This window comes from Parambassis ranga, chromosome 17, assembly GCF_900634625.1.
Source record: "Parambassis ranga chromosome 17, fParRan2.1, whole genome shotgun sequence".
In the NCBI taxonomy this organism is placed as follows: Eukaryota; Metazoa; Chordata; class Actinopteri; family Ambassidae; genus Parambassis; species Parambassis ranga.
This window is the reverse complement of record NC_041037.1, coordinates 14,186,474-14,207,931: the sequence shown is the minus strand read 5'-3', so window position 1 is coordinate 14,207,931 and position 21,458 is coordinate 14,186,474. Positions and strand designations below refer to the sequence as shown.

The window sequence follows — 21,458 nt, the reverse complement described above, 5'->3', positions numbered from 1 at the left end:
TACATCTTATCCTTCTTCCTACAGTGTGAACACATTTCTGGTATGACATTTTATGAGAATAAATACCTTACCGAACCTATAGATATTTCACAAAAAACAATCCCTACGATTCCTTTTTTTTATTACAATAGCATTATTTCTCCGATATTGGCATCACTGAAATGCTCTTTCGTAGCTAGACAGATGTATGCCCCCCCCCCTCAGCATCTGCAGATTTACTGCCTCTGATTTTTGCTCATATTGTCCAGAGGTAGTCCAAGGTTTTCCTTTGTTGCCGGTCCATTACCTGTACTCGCGGGCAGAGCTGATGCAAGAGCTGCGTTAAATCCACCCGGACTTGCAGGCTGCTGCTCTGAGCCTCAGTAACACCACCTCTCTCATTATAAATGACTTCCTGGCAGGAGACTTTGGGATTTTTATGGTTATAGCCAATCATCAGCCATCAAAGTGGGCCACTAGTGATACCACAACAGGTTTGTTGTCTGTTGAAGGGCCTTTGCTGACATCAATGGTTGGTTCACAAGAGGGGCCCAACTGGGGCATGGTGGTAGCTGGTTGACCCAGTGAGGCGACCATAAATAGGAAATCATTCGTACGGCGGGGACCAGCAACGGCTACTCCTCTCATGGCCTTGGTAGCAACCCTGGAGGAGCTCTTTAAACTGGAGCCTCGCCGAGGAGCTTCACAGCGCAGCAGGGCTTGGAAACATCTGTAAAACTGGGGCAAGCATAGGACACAAACACATGATAAGATGGTAGTGAGACCTCAGAGAAGGGAATTTGTAGAGATGGTCAGCGTAATACTATATGTCTGGACTTTCTTATTACTAATACCAAACTAATACCAAATACCAAATTTGCTAAATTTTTAGGTAAATTTGCAGGTGGTTGCTTGTCTCATCTCTTCTTGTTCTCGCCTGTGTCCTGCTTTCTGTCCTCATGTGAGGCAATTCATGACGGGACAAGGATTGTTTGTGAAGTGTCTAAATTCAATAGTCAGCGTATAACATACTCAATCATGAGAGCAAACCATCAGTGCCATTTCAATTGGATAAGTGATTTTGCTAATGTGTGCTTATAGAGGGTGGCAAATGGAGGGAGAGAGAGTCTGAAAATGAAAGACAATCATTAACCCGTTTTTTTCTATTTTTTCCTGCCATTTATCATTCATGAAGGGGTCTTAATTCCTACATATACACCGTTTTATAGCAATCCACTGCTTGTTTGGGAAAGAATGACTGTGCATGTTGTCTGTCTGTGGATGTTTTACAGTAAATGCCTCCTGCTAAGATCTCCATATGTGTTGTGGAAAGTTACAGTTCACGTTTCCAAACAAGAAGCTGAAATCCAGGTAATAGGACCACTAAGAAAATGTCATCACCATTCACCCAAAGGATGTACCAATTTATAAAGTTTCTACAGCTGACGTGTCAAAAAGAATACGAAGTTTTGGGAAGACCAAGGATCAGTGTCAGGTTTTGTTTTCTACTTACTTGTCCAACACAATGTAGAATATTGAGCCCAAAAAGTGGAAATGTGGCCCTGTAAATTCCTGGTTAGCCACTTTATCTGGACTGTAGTTTTTATTTAATACAAAGGCAACGCCTTGTTTTTAGGTTTCACACTCAGAGTTTCATATCTAGAGGCTGCCTAATGCACCCACACTTTCCAGAGAAGAACCTATATTAATGAATCAGTTGGTAAGGCTGCTGCTCTGGTCTGCTCTGGTGGCCCCCCGAGCCTCTCCAGCGGACCAGTTTGTAGGTTAAGAGCTTTGCTTTAGATGGGGTTGTTTTCATATCAGTGGTCCAGAAATGAAACTGGCAGCCTTCCAGTAACCAGACAGCTTCTCTAACCTCTATGCCACCATTGCTGCAGCTTTGGACTTTACCCTAAGGATTATGTGGTACTGGCAAGGGTGTCTAACTTGTTCTGTAAAGTGTTGACTGATATTCTAAGCTGACATAGGGCTTTTGAAACCTTTACAGTGAGATTTGTTTAGGTCAGCATGTTTCAACTGAAGGGGACATTGAAGACATTGCAGATTTTGGATATAAGAGGGGAAACTACTGATAACTACTGACTGATAAAACTGTTGTTTTAACAGGCTGAAAGCATATTTAAAGTTGTGCTTTTTTATAGGCAGCACAGTCTAAAGATGCTTTGTGAGGAATGGCAGTTTTGACACTTGCGTAAGCTCCTTTTAAAGCTGGATCCATACTCCGCGAGACAAAGACATTTTTCCCCCCTGCAGACGTTACGCCCACAAAATGACTTCATTTTTTGTCTCTGACTGCCCGCTGATCCGCACTCCTGTGCACAGGGTCCGGGCCGAACTTTGTCTTTCAAGGCTGTGTGGCAACCATGCTGTGATTGGTCGGAATTTATTGTGGGCGTGATGAAAGTGGAGAAGCGCAAGAGCCTCTCCAGGTATATAGGTAGGTGTATAAACAGCGCTGATTCAACAGATTTAGATAAGACCATACCGGTTTTGCATGATGAGCAATAAAAGAAAGAAAGAAAGGCAAGTCAGCGTGATTTGTCACCAATAACTCCAGACAGCCGTTCACACATACCAGATGGTGACTGTTATTACCATTCTATATACTCCTACATACCCGGGCATAATAGGCTCGTTAACAATGTATATCTTTGCTATTGTTACTTTTAATGTCGCATCTTCACAGCTCATCACCGGACAGTTTGAAGTATCGCAGGCATATTGGAACGCAGTAGATGTGCAAATGTGGTCATAAAGGCACAAACACTGAATCTTTGCTATTGTTACTTTTAATGTCGCATTTTCACAACTCATCGCCGGACATCTCACGCTGTTGCAGGCACCCTCTCTGTATAATGCCCTCTTGCCATGGCACAAGTCCTTGTGGTGTGTTAAAAAACTCAGTAAAGTCTTTCCTTATAGTTTAGTGGGCGGGCCGTATGAGGAGTTCTGCACACACGCGTCTCGCGGAGTATGGTACCTCAGTGCGGAAAAGACCTTTTTTTTGTATCTCTTACCACCCGTGGAGTGCATTCTCCGCTCTTTGTCTCGCGGAGTATGGAACAGCCTTTACACTTCTATTTACTTGGCACAGGCAAAAAAAAATAAAAAATTCAAGACTATAAAGTCTCCTGAACAACACAAACATAAGAATGTGCTATATACATTTCCAAACAATGTTCCTAAAATCCTTTACTTATACAATGTGTTCTGTCTGTCTAACATGGTATTTAATGGTTTTAAGCCTATTTTGGAATACACTGTTTACGGCATCAGTTTCAGAATTTGGTGACGCTCAGACTGGTGTATTTGTAAGCAAAGAATTGCATAACAACCCCTTTGAGTTATGAAGAATTGTTGGGTTTCAATAACACCATAGAGTCTGTAAAAGTAAGAGAAGAACAGTACTCTGGTAATTTACTTAATTATGAATGAAATAATGAAACAGCACACAGCTGTAGGGCTCCTGCTGCATTCCAGTCAGTCCAGTGGTCCACAGCTTAATGCTGACTGAAGGCTGAAACCAGCACTGTAGATACCCAGTGAAGTCCTATTGTTTTCTGCAGCAGAAAAATAATGTTAAGCCTAGCTAAACTTTCACTGTATCCCAGCATGAATCCATAACAGAAGACAATGATGAGCACTGTTTTATGAGAAGTCTAGCCATGCTTTATAAGCAGAAAATGCAATCATCATTTTTATGCAATAATATTTTTGTTCCAGTGAAGTTGGAAATAAAAAACAGGTTTCCAGTTTGTAATTCTGCAGAGCAAGCTTTCTTTTGTCTAAGAACAGAGCAGAGCTAGTACCATATACGTGTTTCCAGCAAATGATACCATTCCAGACAAAGCTTTATAGTTCTACACCTGCAGAAATCCAAAAACTGGAACACATTAAAACATTTTATGGAAAGAAAGGGCAGGCTGTCTCTAAGGTATGGGTGAAAGCTTTGAAATGTATACACCTTCTGTCAGAGAATAATAAATGGTGGATGGACCCCAGGATACATTTTTCAATTCAGGAAACATATCTGGAGATTGGGATTCCATATAGATTTTCCTTTCATACCCAAACCACTACACAAAACACAGCACTTCTGTTACTCGGTTTCTCTCTGATGGACAGATAGGAAGATTCTCAATAATAGAGAGGTTGGAAGCATAACAGTGCATTCAGGGTATTTAGCTATAGTTTAAATTACAGATATTTCTATCCATATCTGACATTTTCTTAACACAAAACACAACACTTTTCTGAAGTTCTTGATGACATTAGCCTGAATGTGCCACTCTTGGGTAAACGTAGTATACTTAGTATACTTATGAGTTTTATGTATACTTATAGTCTACTACATTTTCTCATGAGTGCAAAACATGTAGAGACAGAAGAAAAAACATGAGACGAATGAAGACATTTAAAGCACTTTGACACAGAAAGTGACAAAAGGTTATTAAGTTTAAAAGGTTAATAAAAGTAAAAATATGCAATGTTGACCACTGCTGCAAAACAAAACTTTGTCTAAGGACTGGTAATATCTTACATTAACTCTGTGTCAGATAAGCTCATTAAAGACAAAAAGCATCTAATAAGTATTGTTTTTGTAGCCAGCCTCTGATGATAATGTATTCTGCACTCTAGACCTCTGCTGTCATCTAAAAATGATCATAAAGAAACATCAATGAGCCATGGTGTTGCATGTTTCTTCACATGGCCGTCAGTGTTTTTTTTAAAGTAGATTCCACATTTGTGTTTGCACCATGTTTCACCCTTTACTTGTGCTTGGCCATTATTTGCTAGCAGCTACAGCATCCGGCTGTTTTGAGAAGAACTTTTAATGTACTTGTTTTTGGTCTTCAAGCTCTGCATCTTCAAACCTTAATATTGAGATATTCTTCTGACAGTAATAAGACTTTTCACCTTTTCACAACTTTTAAGTTGAAAATACTTCTTAAATTTATTCTCATCTTGTGAGAATTTGTAGTCGTTTGACTCAACATTGAACTTTTCCTGCATTTCGCTGCCTGTCAAATGCTTGCTAGCTATGATGGGAGAGGGAGAGGGAGGGGAGAGAGGGGGAGGGGGGAGAGAGAGAAAGGTGCCCCAGGACATAACCAAAAATTCCACTCACAACATATCTAAGAGTAACACGTGAATCCCTATTGTGAGTTTCTCCGTAACCTTTAGGTCGTCTACGAGTGAAGGCTAGTGTGGAGATGTAAAGAAACGAGATGATCAGCACCTCTCCGTGGTTTGATGCACACTCCCTGCTCCCCTCAGCTGTCCAACCACTACACTCCAGACGGCTAGAAGGATGGAAGAGAGGCAGAGATGGAGACAACAGACAAATGGTGGAGGAAGTTAATAAAGACACAAAGGCATCAAGGCTAAGGTCAAGAGAGAGGTGAAGGCAATGACAGATAAATAGATAAAGCATGACAGGAGGATGGAAGGAATGAGATGCACTGACAGAGTATTTTGGAGTGAGAGTGTTGTAGAGGACTCAGAGAGGGTCATCTCTGACTGGTCACATCAGGTTTGGCTGATGCTTTTCGTGATCTGTGCTGATGCTCTATGGGTAGAAGATGACAACCAGAGGGTCAAATGTCAGGCATCATCTCAGACAATGAAAACCTCATCTATTTTTTATAGCATGAAATGTCGACTTGGATCTGCTGTTTTTTTCTGCTTGTACGTGACTGTACACAAAAAGATGGGCATTGACAGTCCATGCATGTTTGCCAACATAATCCAGAAAAAAAAACAAAACAAAACAAAAATAGGGCGTTGAGATTCAGTGAGGTTGTGTATACTATACTGACTGCAGATGTTAAATGAATAGACTCTGTTTAACTGAGTTCTTTGAGACACTAATATCAAAAAACAGTGTTCTTACGACAGTTTGAGAGAAGCAGAAGCTCTGACACTTCACTACTTTATACTTAATGTGATTTAAGAGATCTAAATGAAGTAAGGCAATGACAGGAAGCATTCAGCTTCTGTTAGAGGCATCAGCAGATAACCCACTACTTCATTTGACTTAATTTGATCCAATAAACTCCCCAGTGTTGTGAAGTATCATTCAGACTACAGAATGTGATTGAAAAAAAAATTAATAGATCTGAGAGCTCTGTCTGGAAAAATAATGACTGTCACACAGGAATGTGTGAATGGAATGACAATCATCCTTCCTCGTAGGACTTCTTGGCACATTCTTAATTCTACATAGGCTGCATCATGTTTACATTGTCAATCATTCCCTTACACTGAAGTGAGCGACTGGAACAAAGTCGCACATTTTTAGATTTCCTACAAAATTCTCATTTCAGCGACTAGGAGAGCCTCTGACTTAATACTTACTAACAGACCGCTGGCTCGCCTTAAATGTTGTTTTTCTGTTCTGTGTACTCTTGCAATGAAAGGGTACAACGTATCCAGCCAAAATTGGCTTTTGGTCTCGGTCTTGGGTTTTAATACCTCTGTACCTGACGAAGAGCCAATTTAAGCTTTAAACCTTTCTCGGGTAATAAAATAGAAACTTTTACTTGGCATGGTGCTTGGGAGGCAGAATTGAAGCAATGAGCCCATTGTATTTGACTTTTAATATCACAGTTTGCATTGTTAACCCAGTCATGCTTTGCATCTCCATCTGCAGTGACAGGTGTCAGAGCTTTATGATGAGCTGGATTAAAGATGACACTGGCCCAGATCAAACACTGCAGTCATCCAACTATAGCACAAATACTGGTTCAATCAGGGTCAAGTAAAAGAGTTTGTGTTCTGTCTGAGATGTCCTGTAAGCACTGTTTTAAGAATTTACATTTACATCAAATGGAAATCAGAATCTATTTTAACATCTTCTACCTCATTGTCTCAGAAATGTAAATTGTTAGCACATATTGGGCAAGTTGTTAGTGTAGAAACCATCCTGCTAAGCAGATCTAGCTAACAAATAAACCACTAAGTGGAGACCAGCCAATTTACAACATGCATGATGTGTGATATATTTCTAGCCAGTAACGATTTTACCTAAATGTCTGTAAATATTTTAACAATAGTTTGAGAAGTACTACATTTTGCTATGAGGGTTAGCTTCTCCACTCTGTGCAGATTTATTGTTCATCTTGAAAAAAGACAAAGAAAAAAAGTTTTCAATATAAAAGAGCAGGCAACGTGTTCTATGCTAATTCAGCAGTTTAATTTCCATCTTATTACTGGTTTTCATTCTAAGATAATTAGTGTAACAATGCAGGCAATTGTGCACATACTAAGGCATGTACCCCAAAACTGCACAGTATAGATTAAGGTATATTTCTATAATCTCATTTTTTAATTTTCAATTAAAAAATTAGATTATATATAAAGTCGACATAAAGGTGCCTAAAATAGTATCAATGGGATTAAAGTCCCAGAGACTAGTTTTTACACACAGGCCAATAAGACTACAGAGCTCTGTCATGAGCTTAACCTGATAACAAACCTGATTGAAAGATTTTATTTTATTACACTGTAAAACATCTTCATCAAAATACCAAGAAGCTGCAGTAAAACAAACTTTAAAAAAACACCATCCTAGTGAGACAAATACAGCCTTAAATCAATTACACCTGTTACAAACTCAGAGATGACATCAGATATCAGAGTCAGCTAATCAAACACTTTATAATTGAGTTGATCAGTCAGAAAATCACAACACCTGTCAGAATGACAGTCATGTGCTGCAGCTCACAGCGGCAAGAATGACACTGCTGAGATCAGCCCACCAGTCAGTCTTTTTTAACATGTGTTTGAATTATTCATCACTGTTTTCCCTGACATTGATGCCCCTTTCAGAGAGGAAATATCTAGCATCGCTGGCTTCATCAGTCTGTTGAAGTGACAACATTCTGTCATTCAGAAATAGGTCACGCTAACATTAATGTTTCATGCTCACAGGAGTCACAGACAGAGCTTTGGTAATGTGGTGTTTCCCAGATGTGCAAAAGCACAATTAGGTGTTTTTAGCCTCTTATTTCTGTCAGTCTGTCCTCAACAGAAAAACATAACATAAGGATGGCTGGCAACCACCGTCCACCATTCTCCACCCACTTTGGGTCTCATGTCGTCTCATGGCGTTGGCCAAAACAATCATGTGTTCCATTAACGTCGTAACACATGTAACATAATGTTGCAGGTAATCAACCAAATGTGGCCTTGGGTCTTGTTTTTTTCAGTGTAATTTGTTAAAGCATGTGACATGTACAGTAATATAGGTCTGAGTTGGGAAGTGATCAGAGTGTCACCACATCAGCTGAATGGAAAACAGAGCGTGTCTGAAAGGGGATAATATCAAACATTTTTGGAATGATCACTTGTGATTCATACACAGATGTCTCCTTTTAATGTCTCAGATGATTGGTACATAGCTGAATTTGATATATATGTCAAGTATGTGTAATTATATTTGATGGTTGGTCATTTATTATTATTAATATGAAATTAAATAGTTCCCAAAATGTTTAACAGACTTTAAAGCTTTAGGTAAACAGGTCTACATTATGTTCTTCAGTTCAATGTTTCTTTACCACTGTGTGCCACTCCACACAGGCTGTCAGTGTTACAGTGCTGAGAGGCAGTGATCTGTAGTAGTGATTAACTGTAAATGAAACCATAGTTTATGAAGCATTGAATAACATCTATTTGTCCCTTGTTTGCCCTTTAAGTTCCCATCTGTGCTTGTCCCCTGGCAGCAAACACACTGTAGTATATACTGTATTTACATGACATAAAAAGATGATTCAGTGCAAACTTACCCATAATTCCCGGGAGTTTTTTTGACATCCTCCCCACAGGACTTTCGGCAATGATGGCGTCGTTGATGGGACAAACACACACCAGCTGCTACTTGTATCTGTACAGCATTTTTAGTCTTCAACTCGCCTCAACTCACAGTTTCCATAGTAACGGGCTGGGAGGAATTGAAGACTGAAAATGACATACAGGACATTTGGTGTCCCTCTCTCCCACCGCTGCTCTCTCTCTCATGCTGCCATGAGGTCGAGGAAATGTAGGTTAAAGTGCCCCTGAAAGGTCAGTTAGCTGTGTGGAACATCTGTGAGTGTTTTTCCAACTTCACAATAAATAAGTCTTGGCAGTAGCTGAGAGAAAACTTCAAACTTCAAAGTATTACACTTGGCTTTGGAAGCAGTGATAAGATTTACTTTCCAATGTAAAGAATTCTCTCTATGGTACATGAAATCCTCCTGACAGAGTCTGAAGGGAATATTTTCTAAAACCTTACAAAGCATTCTCTGCTTCATTTAATAGAGCAGAATAAGATTATATAGATTACATTGGGGGGAAAAGGTTTTATCAGCCTGCCCCAGTGGGACAATCTTGGTTATCTTGTGTTATTTTTTTCTTTCTGTGATGAACTACGTTTTAGAAAAGAACAAAACATCTTAAATCATGAGTCTAAATGTATTGTTTTGTTCAACGGGCTTCAACTGAGAGAGAAACTCGATAAGAAAAGTATTGAGAACAAACTGCAGCTACATTTTGAAGTTAACTTTTGTACTACTATAAAGTCTTAAATCAAAGTATGTCGTAAATACGTAGTATGTAAATATGTTTAACCTGTCAAAGTAATATCATCATCAAGTGTCCTATCCTTTAGGAAGCCCACATATTTCATCTCACCTGGAGAACTTAAAGCCAAAGACAGGTTATGCAATCTTATGTAAGTGAGATTCTCCTGAATCCTGCAGCAAATAAAGATAAAAGATAGTTTATAAAAGATAAACATTTTGTAAGAAAGCAGGAAATATTGCAAAATGTCCCAGCTTGGGATGAATACAGTATTTCTATTCTATTAAAGCTGCCTGATTTCCACATTTGAACATTGTATTCAAACTTTGCTGTACACCACTTTCCTTTCAACCGCAGCTGCTATCCAAAACACCAACCCATGACACAGCCGTGACACCAGAATCCAATTTCTGTTTAAAGCCCATTCTTACAAGGAAAATGATAGGAGCAAAACTGAGCCGCAATGTCAAGGGCTGAGAAACGAAGCCGAACTAACCAAAATCAATTCCATTTATTGAGTGGCCGTTTGAGGTTACTCTAAAGTGAGTCAGTCCCCATAGGTGTCCCTCAATGTCATAACTTTTACAGTATAAATAAACATGTTATCAGCCTAATACAAAAACAGTTTAACCTTTGTGTATGACATTCTCACTCATCCAGTTTAAATTACGTTACAGCCTAAAGCATAGGGGTGTGGTCGCTTTGAGTTGATGGGTGGATACCATCTCATTACATGAGCTACTGGCCTGCCCTCCTCACCTCCACCCAGCTTAAGCTTGTTACGTGGCATTAAATTCTCCTTCTGTATTTATTGCGTTAATCTGTCTTTTGACTGCCACTGCCAAGTGATCATATTTGTCATTTAGATGATCATTCTCAGTCTACACATGCTATTGTTAATGTGTTTTACTGGTGATTTTGCAGCAAGTGTTGCTGGCAAATGCCACTCATGTATGAACATATGCTGGTATAGATGCCCTGTAAATACTGTTTTAGCTTGGTTTTGGGATTTTTTTGCAGTCGCTGTTATCACACACACACACACACACACACACTCTTGAAAAAGGTCTTGTAGAAAACAAGCAGACATTTTTTATAAGCTTTGTGTTCAGACAACAAAATCACAACACAAGAGTGAAAACAAAGGTGATAAGTAAGTACAAAACAAGTTTGATGAGTAAAACTTCAAAGGGCTACTGTGACAATGGTGTTATTTTTGTGCAGTTACATAGTAATTAGGGGCTAACTTGTGGTCATTTTGACTAAGCAGAGTTTTAGTTTTAGGTACCAAAAACTCTACAAATAAAGGTTATTTAGGTTAGTTATTTAAGTGATTGCAATTGTGTTCCCTATTGTTTATTTTATTCATAGAGACCCAGTATTCTCTATCTCTTTTATGTAGATAATGTCTTGATCAATCAGTGACCCTGTCAGATTCACAGCTGAGGATCAGGGGCCTCACTTTGCATAGTTGCCAGACCATGGTAAACACTTTTTGTAAAATGTATAAAAATATTGTTTTGAATAGATCATTTTATCACTCAACTGCTGCAGACTGAATGGTTTTAAGTGAGAACACCCATCAATCATAATGATAGAAAAGACCTGTAAATGAGGCCAAGTTCAAAGTGACTTAAATGATCCATTAAACAATACCTTTTTTTCTACTACAGAACTGCATCACTAATTTCCTCCTGGTTTGGCAATGTGGGTCATTAAATTTGATTTAAATTCACCAAAGACCTTTGCTGGAAATAGCCTAATCTAATTTTCAGGGAGGAGAATCTAGGATCCATTTTAACCATTCTTCCTGGGCTCTGAGCTCAGTCTTGGCAGAACCTGAAATTGCTAAATAGAAAGAGCTAAAACCGAAAGATTCAACAAAAACACGATTGTTTCCAGCAGCCTGTGGCTCTAATGAAATAACACAAACAAGCAAGAGTTGCATGACATATGTGACACTGCTTTTAAGGTCGGCTGTGATTAATTATTTGGATACAAAGGCTTTGTCCCTTAGTCCTTAATCAATAATTGAGTATGTATGTACGGTTAGTTTATAATCAGATGTGGTGCTTCACATGACAGCCACTAGAGGCAAGATGCGAGGAATGACTGATAAAGCATGTCTGATGTTGGAGTTCCCAACCCCGGCTGCCTTTTGGCTTTCATCTCGTCTCCTGTCTCTGTAGCCTTCCAGCCATAAAAGCGCAGGCGGGGCCACGCTGTCTAGTTTATTTGCTGACGGCCCCAAAAGTTTCAACTGATGTGACAGATGTATACAGTAGTAGTATTCTTCCACTGCTGAAGTAAACTTTCAGGCAAACCTGACCACTACTATAATATACTACTATAAGAAAGACTGTAGATAATATGTAATGAATTTATTTTTGTTCTTTCGTCTTGTAAATTCAGTTTATTTTTATACAGTGCTGATTTTTGTGGATTGTTTTGATGTTGTATGTTCTATATGTAAGATTTGGTACCTATAAAACATATGATATGGGATGTGTAACATTAATGCTTTTATTAATGTGTATTTTTGGAAGCTGGGTGCTACAAATTGACTCTTTCATTTACGTCTTTGTCCATGTCATGCAGATCTGCGGTAGTCTGGGCGTCTGGTTTGTTTCTGGATTGTGATCTTGGATGCGACTGCCAGCCTATCAGACTTGTGTGCGATTGAAAGTGATGTAAATGTAATTAGGCCTGACCTGGAAAGATTTCTAGCCTGACTTTTACAGACCGGGATTCATTCAGACATAATGGCGACACGTCAGATTAATGGAAAGGAAAATGACAGTTCACCTTTTTACCATGGGGTTATGGGTTATAACTGGTCTCCCTGGAGTCTCGCTTGTTGCTTACCTGCTGACTGTTTCTTCAGATTTAACATTAAAATTGATTAAACTACAATACTTTACTATACATGATTGATTTGAAGCTTTATTTTATAGCTAATATTATGAATGTTAAGGCTACCTTAGGGAATACATTATGATGGGTTGTTTGTTAGCAACCCTGAACTAAGAGGACCCCCAGTTAAAGAGATTATAACACCTTTAGTGAATTATCACATAGTGATACACCAAGGTTAATTGAAATCAGTAGCTCAAACAAGCGGCTCCTTGACGTTGCAAATCCCCTTTGTCAAGCAGTAGATAAGTTAGAATGACGCGGCTTTGGTTAGCCCGTCAGAAATCCTATTAGATATGGTCACTAATCTGATAGAAAAACCTGAAACAAACACCTGAGAAACCACCTTATTATTCACTGTCCACACACAAGTACATTAGTCAGATTATTCAGTGTCAAGAAGGCACCGGATAAAACACCTGGAATATAAAACAACAGCTCATTTCCATTATATCAAACCACCTTGAAAACAATCAACATGACTGGCCTCGGTGGGCAAGATGACCTCCACCTGCCACTTCATGACAGCGAAAGATAAAAGTTGACCCCAGCTCCACTCCCCTCCCTTCCTCCCTCCCGCCCTCCCTTTCTCACCTGTTTATTCATGAAGACATAGATGACAGGGTTGATGACTGTGCTTGTCTTGGCCAGCACTGAGGGAATAATGCTCGCTTCGGGTGTGACCAGGCCCGGCTGCCCAAAGGTGGCCATCAGCGCCATGATCCCGTACGGCAGCCAGCACAGCAGGTAGCAGATCACCATAACCACCACCATGAATAACACACGCTGCTCACGTTTCCTGCTCATCGACGCATTGATCCCGCTCACCTGGAGACGGTGAAAGAAAAGAGAAGGAAGAAGAGAAGTAAGACCTTAATGAGCTTGGAGTCTCCCGTGATGAGACCGTAGGTTCAGACATGTATAGGTTTTTGACTTTCAATTTTTCCTCTGCGGGGGAGCTGTAAGATGAGGGAGAAGAAGAGGCTGGGAAATGTAATCCTGGAGTGACAAAGGAGCGTGTAAGACAGGCTGAAGTGAGAAGACTGAGAGGTATAAGAGGTGCAGAGAGCAGGAAACAGAGTAGGCTGGGAGAGTCATCTCGACATCACTGAAGGACTCTAATCAGAACCCAGACAGAGGGAGTAGAGGAAGAAAATGCCAGAGAATGTACTATTATCCCTGATTATTGGATTTCCTGGAATTGTTTTCTTACAAAAACAAAGCTGTGTCCACTGCTCACTTTATATGGACATGTAGTTTGTAGTCGGTGATAGTTGGAAGTAAAATGAGATTTTGTTTGTTGTTTGTACTGTTTTTGGAAATAGTTATCAATATGGCATAGGCCATTTTTTACAATGTGTGTTTTTTTTAAATATATTTTGTAATCGTAACATGATTATAATAAAAAAAATTATATTTGAGAAAAATAAATTACATGCGTCTTTTTGTTAAAGGAAATGCCATCCAGCACCCAGTTAGCTTAGCACAATGCACAATGACAGGTCCTGTTCTGACTGGTAGTAAAGACGGCTATTCAAATAGCTGATGGTTTACTTTGTGGTGGTGTTTCAAGTCCTGGTTAAGCAGGGGCCGGGACTGAGAGAGAGAGTGAGGGACCAATTTGACCCTCCAAGACCCCTGTAAAACATTCATGGTTGATGACAGAGACACACAACTGGTTAAAATCAGAAAACATGGACAAAGTTTTAGTAAACAAGTTTTAACACACTGACATGTCAAACACCTTCTCCTATACCTGGAACTGCCTTCTTGTCACTCTGCCACTCGGCCACATGTCTGCTGCTGTCACTCCATTTCATCGCCATGGAGACACAAAGGTGGTCTGCAGCACTGGCAGGCTTTAGTTTTTTTAATACTTTTTGTAAAAGTTAGATAACTGCAGACTTAGAAACACTGAGTGAAAGTAAACATACTCCGGACACACAAGTAACACATAAAAAAAACTTCCATCATCACCACTGTCATGACAGCATCATGAAGAAAAATGCTTTGCTGAATCTCAATTGGTTAACTCCAGACATCATACGCTTTTATTTAGATATTTTTATTACTACTTACAGTGCTACATCCACAGTGTGTCCATGTGTTTATGCACGCCGTTTGGTTTCAGTATGGTGTAAATGATTAGCAGCTGCTCTCCTGCATTATTCAGTTCACATTATACTGACCATGCTGTAGCAGACACATTCTTTGTGGTCTCCTGTGCTGTCACTCACACTGTGGCGATGTCATGCTGGTGTGCTTGTGTTTCTGCCACATTATGGCACAAAGCAAATAAATGTTTTTCCATTGTGGCAGACATGCTAGTGATTGACAGGCTCTTTACATTTTTCTCATTTACCCCCCAACAGGCGTCTGGAAAAGGTGGCAGAACATACAACACTTCACTTCATTAAAACTCTGAAGTGTTTACTGTAGTTAGTTTAGAGAAACATAATTAATGACAAAGCGTCTGAATAGTTATTGTTGCTGACTTCAAATGCATAACTAGTTCTTGCATTATGAAGTTTCTGCTTATATAAACAAATGTAACACAACTGTGGTTATGAGTGATACAATTCTCCTCTGAAAACATTGTTTTTTTCTAATTGCTGGAAAGCAGCCTGTAAAAACAACAACAAAAAAACTCCTTTAGGACTTTAGATTTTTTGTAACTTATCACCATAATCTGCTTTGATAGTGTCCCCTGTGTCATTAGAACACAGCTCCATGTCACAGTGTACAGCTGGCTGTCCAGAACTACACATAGACCCTTTGTATTTTCTTTGTTTTTGTATTTCTTCTCATGTTGAATCAGAGGTTTGTAGAAATCCTCCTTGTTTAACTAAAAAGGTCACCTGTCATTTTGGCTGAGAAAAGTTTGACTTTCAGTTCCAGCTTGGCTGTGTTCCCACCCTGAAGACTTTCCCACTTTGTCAGCTCTGGAGAATAGGTGGCTAATAGCTTCAATCTTGGGTCTGATTAAATAAATGAAGTGCCAGAGATCACAGACAAATTGGGGAAATGGAGAGTAAGTGCTGAATGATTCCAATCAAAGGCTGGATGGCTGCTGAAAGAAACTAGCTCACTAATTGACTGCCCTTACAGAGGAACTGTTTCATATGCTAAACAGCCATCCCCAGAGCCATGAAATTATTATTTATGTGTTGTGGCCATGCGACGGCACAAATGGTTACAGTCTTTTTGTCAAAATGTTGATGACTACAGGCTTGGTAATGAGCATCAAAATAACAGTGGTGTGTTGATGATGGACAACATGACGTTGTACTAAGCAGGCGGTCGCTGAACTGAGAACGGCAGCTCTTTTCTTTTGAGCTCAGCATGGTGACAGTTTGAAATATAGTTGTAGTTTATGGGCAGTGGTCCAATGCGCCATTGATAGTGTGGATAGACGAGTGGGAAATGATTTGTCAGGAAGTTGTTTGATGGGAAATGCTTGTCAAAAAAAAAGAATATCCTCGCAGCCTTTGCTGACTTAATTAAATATCTGATGGCTAATTTCTCTTTGAGATGACAGAAGGAGCATTGTCCTCTCTCACTGGCAGGCTGTCACTTATTCAGACAGATCATCTCCCACATGTGCTGCCATGGTAAAATTAGTTTTCTAACAAAAATAAAATGAGCAAATGGCTAGTGTATTGTGTGTGTGTGTGAGAGAGAGAGAGCGATGTTAGATATGTAAAAGGGGTATAGTCTTTGTAGTGTGTGTTATGTGCAGAGTGATGGAGTAAAGCCAACCTGGTGGTTAGGGAAACAAGCTGACAGCACGTCATCAAGGATATACATATTATGGATGGATTGCTGGTTTTCTTGAACAAGAATGATGAACAAGGGTGACAAAAAAGATAAAATAGAGAACACAAACAAAGAAGCACATACTAATATGATTTGATTTCAAGTCTTCAGCCAGGACAAAGCAGAAGTACCATAACATAGAAGTTACACATAGGAACATGTTTATGTTAACAGTGAAATATACTTACATTGTACCAGTAAGAATGTGGCACCAGAACACCCACATTTTGATGTAGCATGTCTTGCTGTTCAGGTTGCATGTGTTAAGGGTGTGTTGATTGTGCAGTTTGAGTGTACATCATTGTAATGGCCCCCAAAAAACAAGAAGACAAGACCCTATTTCTACCACACATGATTTGCTGATTAAGTGGACTGTAGTTTATGTCGGATGGCATGGATGCCCATTCAGTTCCACTCACTTCCTGTGTGTATTCTCTGCTCGTTTTGCATGATTGACATGATAATAATATCTTCCAAATGTGCGTATTGATCAGTGTCACAGCTGTTTCTGTTGTACCGACGCCCAGTGTGTCACATACCCTGCCATTAGGCCAATACACCAAAATCAGGACTGTGCTTGTTGGATGCCTTCTGACACATTATGACACATGGGGGATAGTTTTTTGATAAGAAAAGACACGGATCCAAGTGTTGGCATGCAATCAGTAAAAAGAAAGTGCTGGGCCCATGCAAACTGTTCAAGAAGCTCAGGAATTCATGCCTCTAAGATGGATTTGACAGACTGTGAAGGACAGCAGTTATGTACAGCAAGTTGTGTTGCGTGGTTTATGGTTAAAGGTTGCATGGGTGCTTTCTGGTCCACAGACATTTCACTCTTTCAGATGTCACTGAAGTTGACATTAAGAACCTGCTTTCAATAAGTGTCAGCCATGGTATTCCTCTATGGGGACAGACAAGTCACTCTGTGGTTGTCACACTGACATCCACTATAGAAATGTCCTGTCTGTAGGCAAAGCCATCTATTCTAACCACTGCATGTCACATGTAAGAGGATAAATAAGGGTTTGTGAAGTGAGGAGACAGATAAACAAGATGTATGTATGTATGTGTGTGTGCTGTGTCACTCGAGATTTTAGACAGTTAGACTTTACTGTGGACATTTTAGCTCATTTTTTTTAAGCTAATCATACTTAAATAGCAGAATCTGTTCCTGCACAAGCCTGTGGTAGTTATTTCAGATGGAGCACGTGCAGTGAGCATGTGTGCAGGTACACCGCGTACATTCTGAATGGAGAGGGAAGCTTATGGCTGAGTTTTACTTTCAGCAAACATTTCTGCTGTTGGTGCTGTGGTGGTCAAGGTGGGGGGTTATTAAAGTTTGAACAAAGAGAAGGGCAGAGCCAGCATGAGGAGAGAGCAGATTTGATGGATTTTTGGGGAGGAGAACCCCCATACTCACTGCTGTGGCAGCAGCGTGGGTTTTAGTATGACAGTTCCTTGTCTAGAAGCAAGTCAGGACTCAGACAGGAGTCATAATGGTGTTGTCAGCAGTGATGGAAAAGTCTAGTGGAGGGGGGGGGGAGCACTGCAGTCAACATCTACCATATCCAGTCTCTATATTAGTTTCCATGTTTGGTATGCTGTATGTAAGAATGATGTGCTGTTAGTATGTTATTGTAGTGAATATTACCCTCTTATTAAATAGCGACTGCTCTTTACTTAAAATATAAATTTAAAATGTAATTAACTGGAGTTATTGAGAGAATCATCCTCCACATCTGCAAATTGTTGTTCATACTAGTGGTCTGCTCTACACAGCAGCTGTGTTCACACATTTTGGAAGGTTGTACAAGAATTCTTTGAATATTTAAGCTTATTTATACACCTTTAGCAGGGCGACTCATGCAGTAACAACTCACTGAAGCAGACATTTATATATTTCTAATTTGCCAGTCAGTTTAAATGACTGCAAAACAGGAAGAAGGAACATATTTACTCAGTTGGCTTGTTTGCCCACTGTTCTTTTCACCGGCCTGTGGAGTCAGTCGTTACATTTTTTTAATTAGGACCGGCTGGGTCATTAGTAGAGCAGTCATTATTAGAAAATACGGCCTCTATAGCTGATCCATCTCCAACTGCTAACTGTACACACGCATTTTTTAAAATAAAAGTTTGACTAAACTTCTCTGCAGTTATGAAAAACAAAGTCATGTACTACTTAAAATGAACTTCTAAATCAGTATGTTTGTCACATTTTCCTGTCATGGTTCAAAAACGAAATTTTCAGGTTTGAGCAGTAGATAATCCTTTTTTGGGGGCGTGTGACGAAAGGAAAACAACAGCAGTTTATTTCAAAGCATGCATGAAAAACACAAATTATGGCCTTGCATGTAATAAGAAGTGTGGAGCTGCAGGCCCTGGTATCTCTTTGTGTGTTCCTGTGTTCGTTCGAACTCTGAGGCCGTATGTCGCAGGTGTGAGCAGATGACTTTTGTAATCAAAAATTCAGTGAATATAAATAGTACACTTCAATACTCAATAGTCAATAGTCAATACTTTGGATAACAGAGTATCTTTGCAACTTTCATAGCTTAAGTTTGGTATTTTGGGTGTTTTTGGAAGAGGATTAAGGCAGAGCATACCAGGTCAACAGTCCCCACTGTGCAGGGTGAGTCACCACAAGCATGTTTCAAACATGCATAAAAATATTAGTCAGCATGTGCATGGAGGGGACAGTCTGACAGCTGTGTTACTCTTTAATTTCCATCTTCAAATGCTTTGTATTCAGCGTGTTACAGAGTTAAAAAAATGTGTTCATAATGATGGCTGGTAATCACTGTGCTACACATGTAACCATATTAGCAAACATCTAAGTGTTCTTAATTAATCCATGTAATCGGTCTTGATCACAAGGATGCGGCCGACGGCTGCCAGACCGGCTGCTGAAGCTGGAGGGAGTCAGCTGCTGCTAGCCCTCATGGCCGCCCCCAGCAACAGCAGGCACCGACTATTAGACTGAGATTGGTGCTGGTGTTGTAGCGACAGGAAGCAGGTGGTGCGAGGCAGACATCGAGGTGAGAACAGACAGAGGAGGAAGATGGAGGTGGAGCAGAGAGAGTGAGATATATTGGAGAGAAGTTGTTTGAGAGGTAAAAAGCAGGAAGGAGGAGGGAGGAGAGGTGTGAGTGAATTTCCCAGAGGGGGAGAGATTGAGACATAGGGAGGATATGCATGCAGGTGGATTTATAACAGACACTAATCTTGATGGCAGATTAGCGTAGAGACTGAAGTGTCCTTGTTGATGAGAGTTCCTGTCCTTGTCTTTTTGTCCTGATTCTGTGTTTGTGGCAGTTTGTCCCCGCGCTGCAGCCAGCAGGCGAGGCTTCCAGCTTGGCCAGCTCTACCTGGCTGGAGTAGAAAAAAGCATGAAGCCACGTTAAACTCACCAGTTACACTAATGTGTGTGCTCAACCTTAAAAGACGAGGCTGTCATATAGGTGCACTTCACTAAGCAAGCCGCTACAAATAACCATCTCTGACTTCCTCTAAACTTACACACACCCTCAGAGACCTTCTGGAAAAACGGAGACCTAAGCCAAATCATTTGAAGCAATTAGTATCTAACACGCCTGGAGAATTTTTTGTGCAAGAACGCATTGTCAACGGCCGTGAAACTCCTGGGAGAGCTGAGGTGGAACAGCTTTGCAACACAACACCACCAGGAAAGAGAGATTAGAAGCAATTTTCCTTTACTGTAAATTCTGACTCTGTATCTGCCTCCATCTTTTACAGAAAGCCTTTTCCCATTTTCAGGTCTGTGAGTTAGCTGCATCTAACTTATAATGCTGAGAGCCAAAACAACTTATCTTGTGACTGCTGAATGTGACAAAGGAGAGATGGTACATACCATGTTGTATATTTTATTTTTCTCTTAAAGTTCATTTAATGAGGAGGAAACTTTTGAACGTTTTATGTCACAGCTCTTCACTTGGCCAGCTCATCTTCATAAAAATCTGTGATTTCTCATCACTGACAGCTTTTTATCTGATCATTTATTGAGCACAAGCATATCCTGTCAATATCACTACACCACCAACTACTTCTGGCTTCTGACTGTAAGCCTGCAGTAGCTTCTGGGATTGTGAATGTAATAAAAGTGGCTCATTTTGTTTAAGGCATCGCTGTAATTGCTTCAAATTTAAAAAGTACAACCTTGTTGGTGCTCTTTTTAGAAAAAAAAAATTCCTCTGTGTGATTTTCTTACCCCCGTTGGCGGGACTTTGACAGCTGAAACTGCACCAGGATATCAAAGCAAAGTCAAATCGTGGCACCAGAACACGAGTGCCTCAGAAAGCTACATCCTCACCAATCTAATCGCGCTTTTCACCCTTCCATCATCCCCCCCCCACTCTACCCTTCGCTCTGCCGAAGGGGGAAAAAGTGCAGTGACTGAGACAAGACGTTCAACTAATGCTGAGAGTCACATGAAAACACGTCAGTGATTGTATGAGTGACACCCCCCCCCCCCCCCCCCTCTGAAAAAACAGTTGAAGTGAGCACGAGGAGAGGGGGGGGGCTCTTGAAGCCAATCAGCAGTACACAACTTCAGTCCTCTGCTGATGCTTTGGCTTGCAGACATGCTGTACAGAAATATACACTGAAGTGTATGCCAGTAAATATAGTCTCAGGAACTTTACGTTTAAAATAGACACGCATATGAAAACACAATCATAATTTCAACACATTTTAACACACACCTGGGCATCCAGACAAACACAAACACTCAAAAAAAGGGGGGAAAGACGTAGACGCAGCACTTTCGTCTGGCTTGTTTTTGCCTCAGCATTCCGGCTCGTGAGGCGGCCCATGTGTTCTGCCAGCACAGTTGTTGGCTGCTAAACATGATTGATCGCAGGATTTGTGTCTGCTGCATTAGTCGTGTACACCGCCAGCCTCCTGTGGCCTGCCAAACACTACGCCTGCCTGTCGCCCATCAAAGGGGCTCTCTCAGCAAGAATCCTCAATGCTCCACTGAGTCGCTTTACAAACACTCATTTTCTCTGTCCTATTCCTCCTCCCCATGTTTCTTCTTGCTTGCTGAGGTGTCTGGAAGGTTGCATGTAGCAAAAAAGAAGAAGAATGATTGTAACTTTTATTGAATGAGGGAGAGGTAAATAAATCTGTCAACCATCACCAGCTGCTTC

General features: G+C 40.3%; 1 protein-coding gene across 1 annotated transcript in view; it reads right to left on the bottom strand.

Annotated features, from left to right (window-relative positions):
- Positions 1–435: 435 nt before the first annotated feature.
- Positions 436–21,458, bottom strand: part of tmtopsa (teleost multiple tissue opsin a) — a 41,520-nt gene continuing 20,497 nt past the window's right edge. The window contains exons 3-4 of the mRNA XM_028428618.1: positions 13,072–13,305; positions 436–717 (exon numbers count right to left, since the gene is read on the bottom strand). Coding sequence (XP_028284419.1) covers positions 436–717; positions 13,072–13,305 — 516 coding nt within the window. The remainder of the gene's footprint in view (positions 718–13,071; positions 13,306–21,458) is intronic.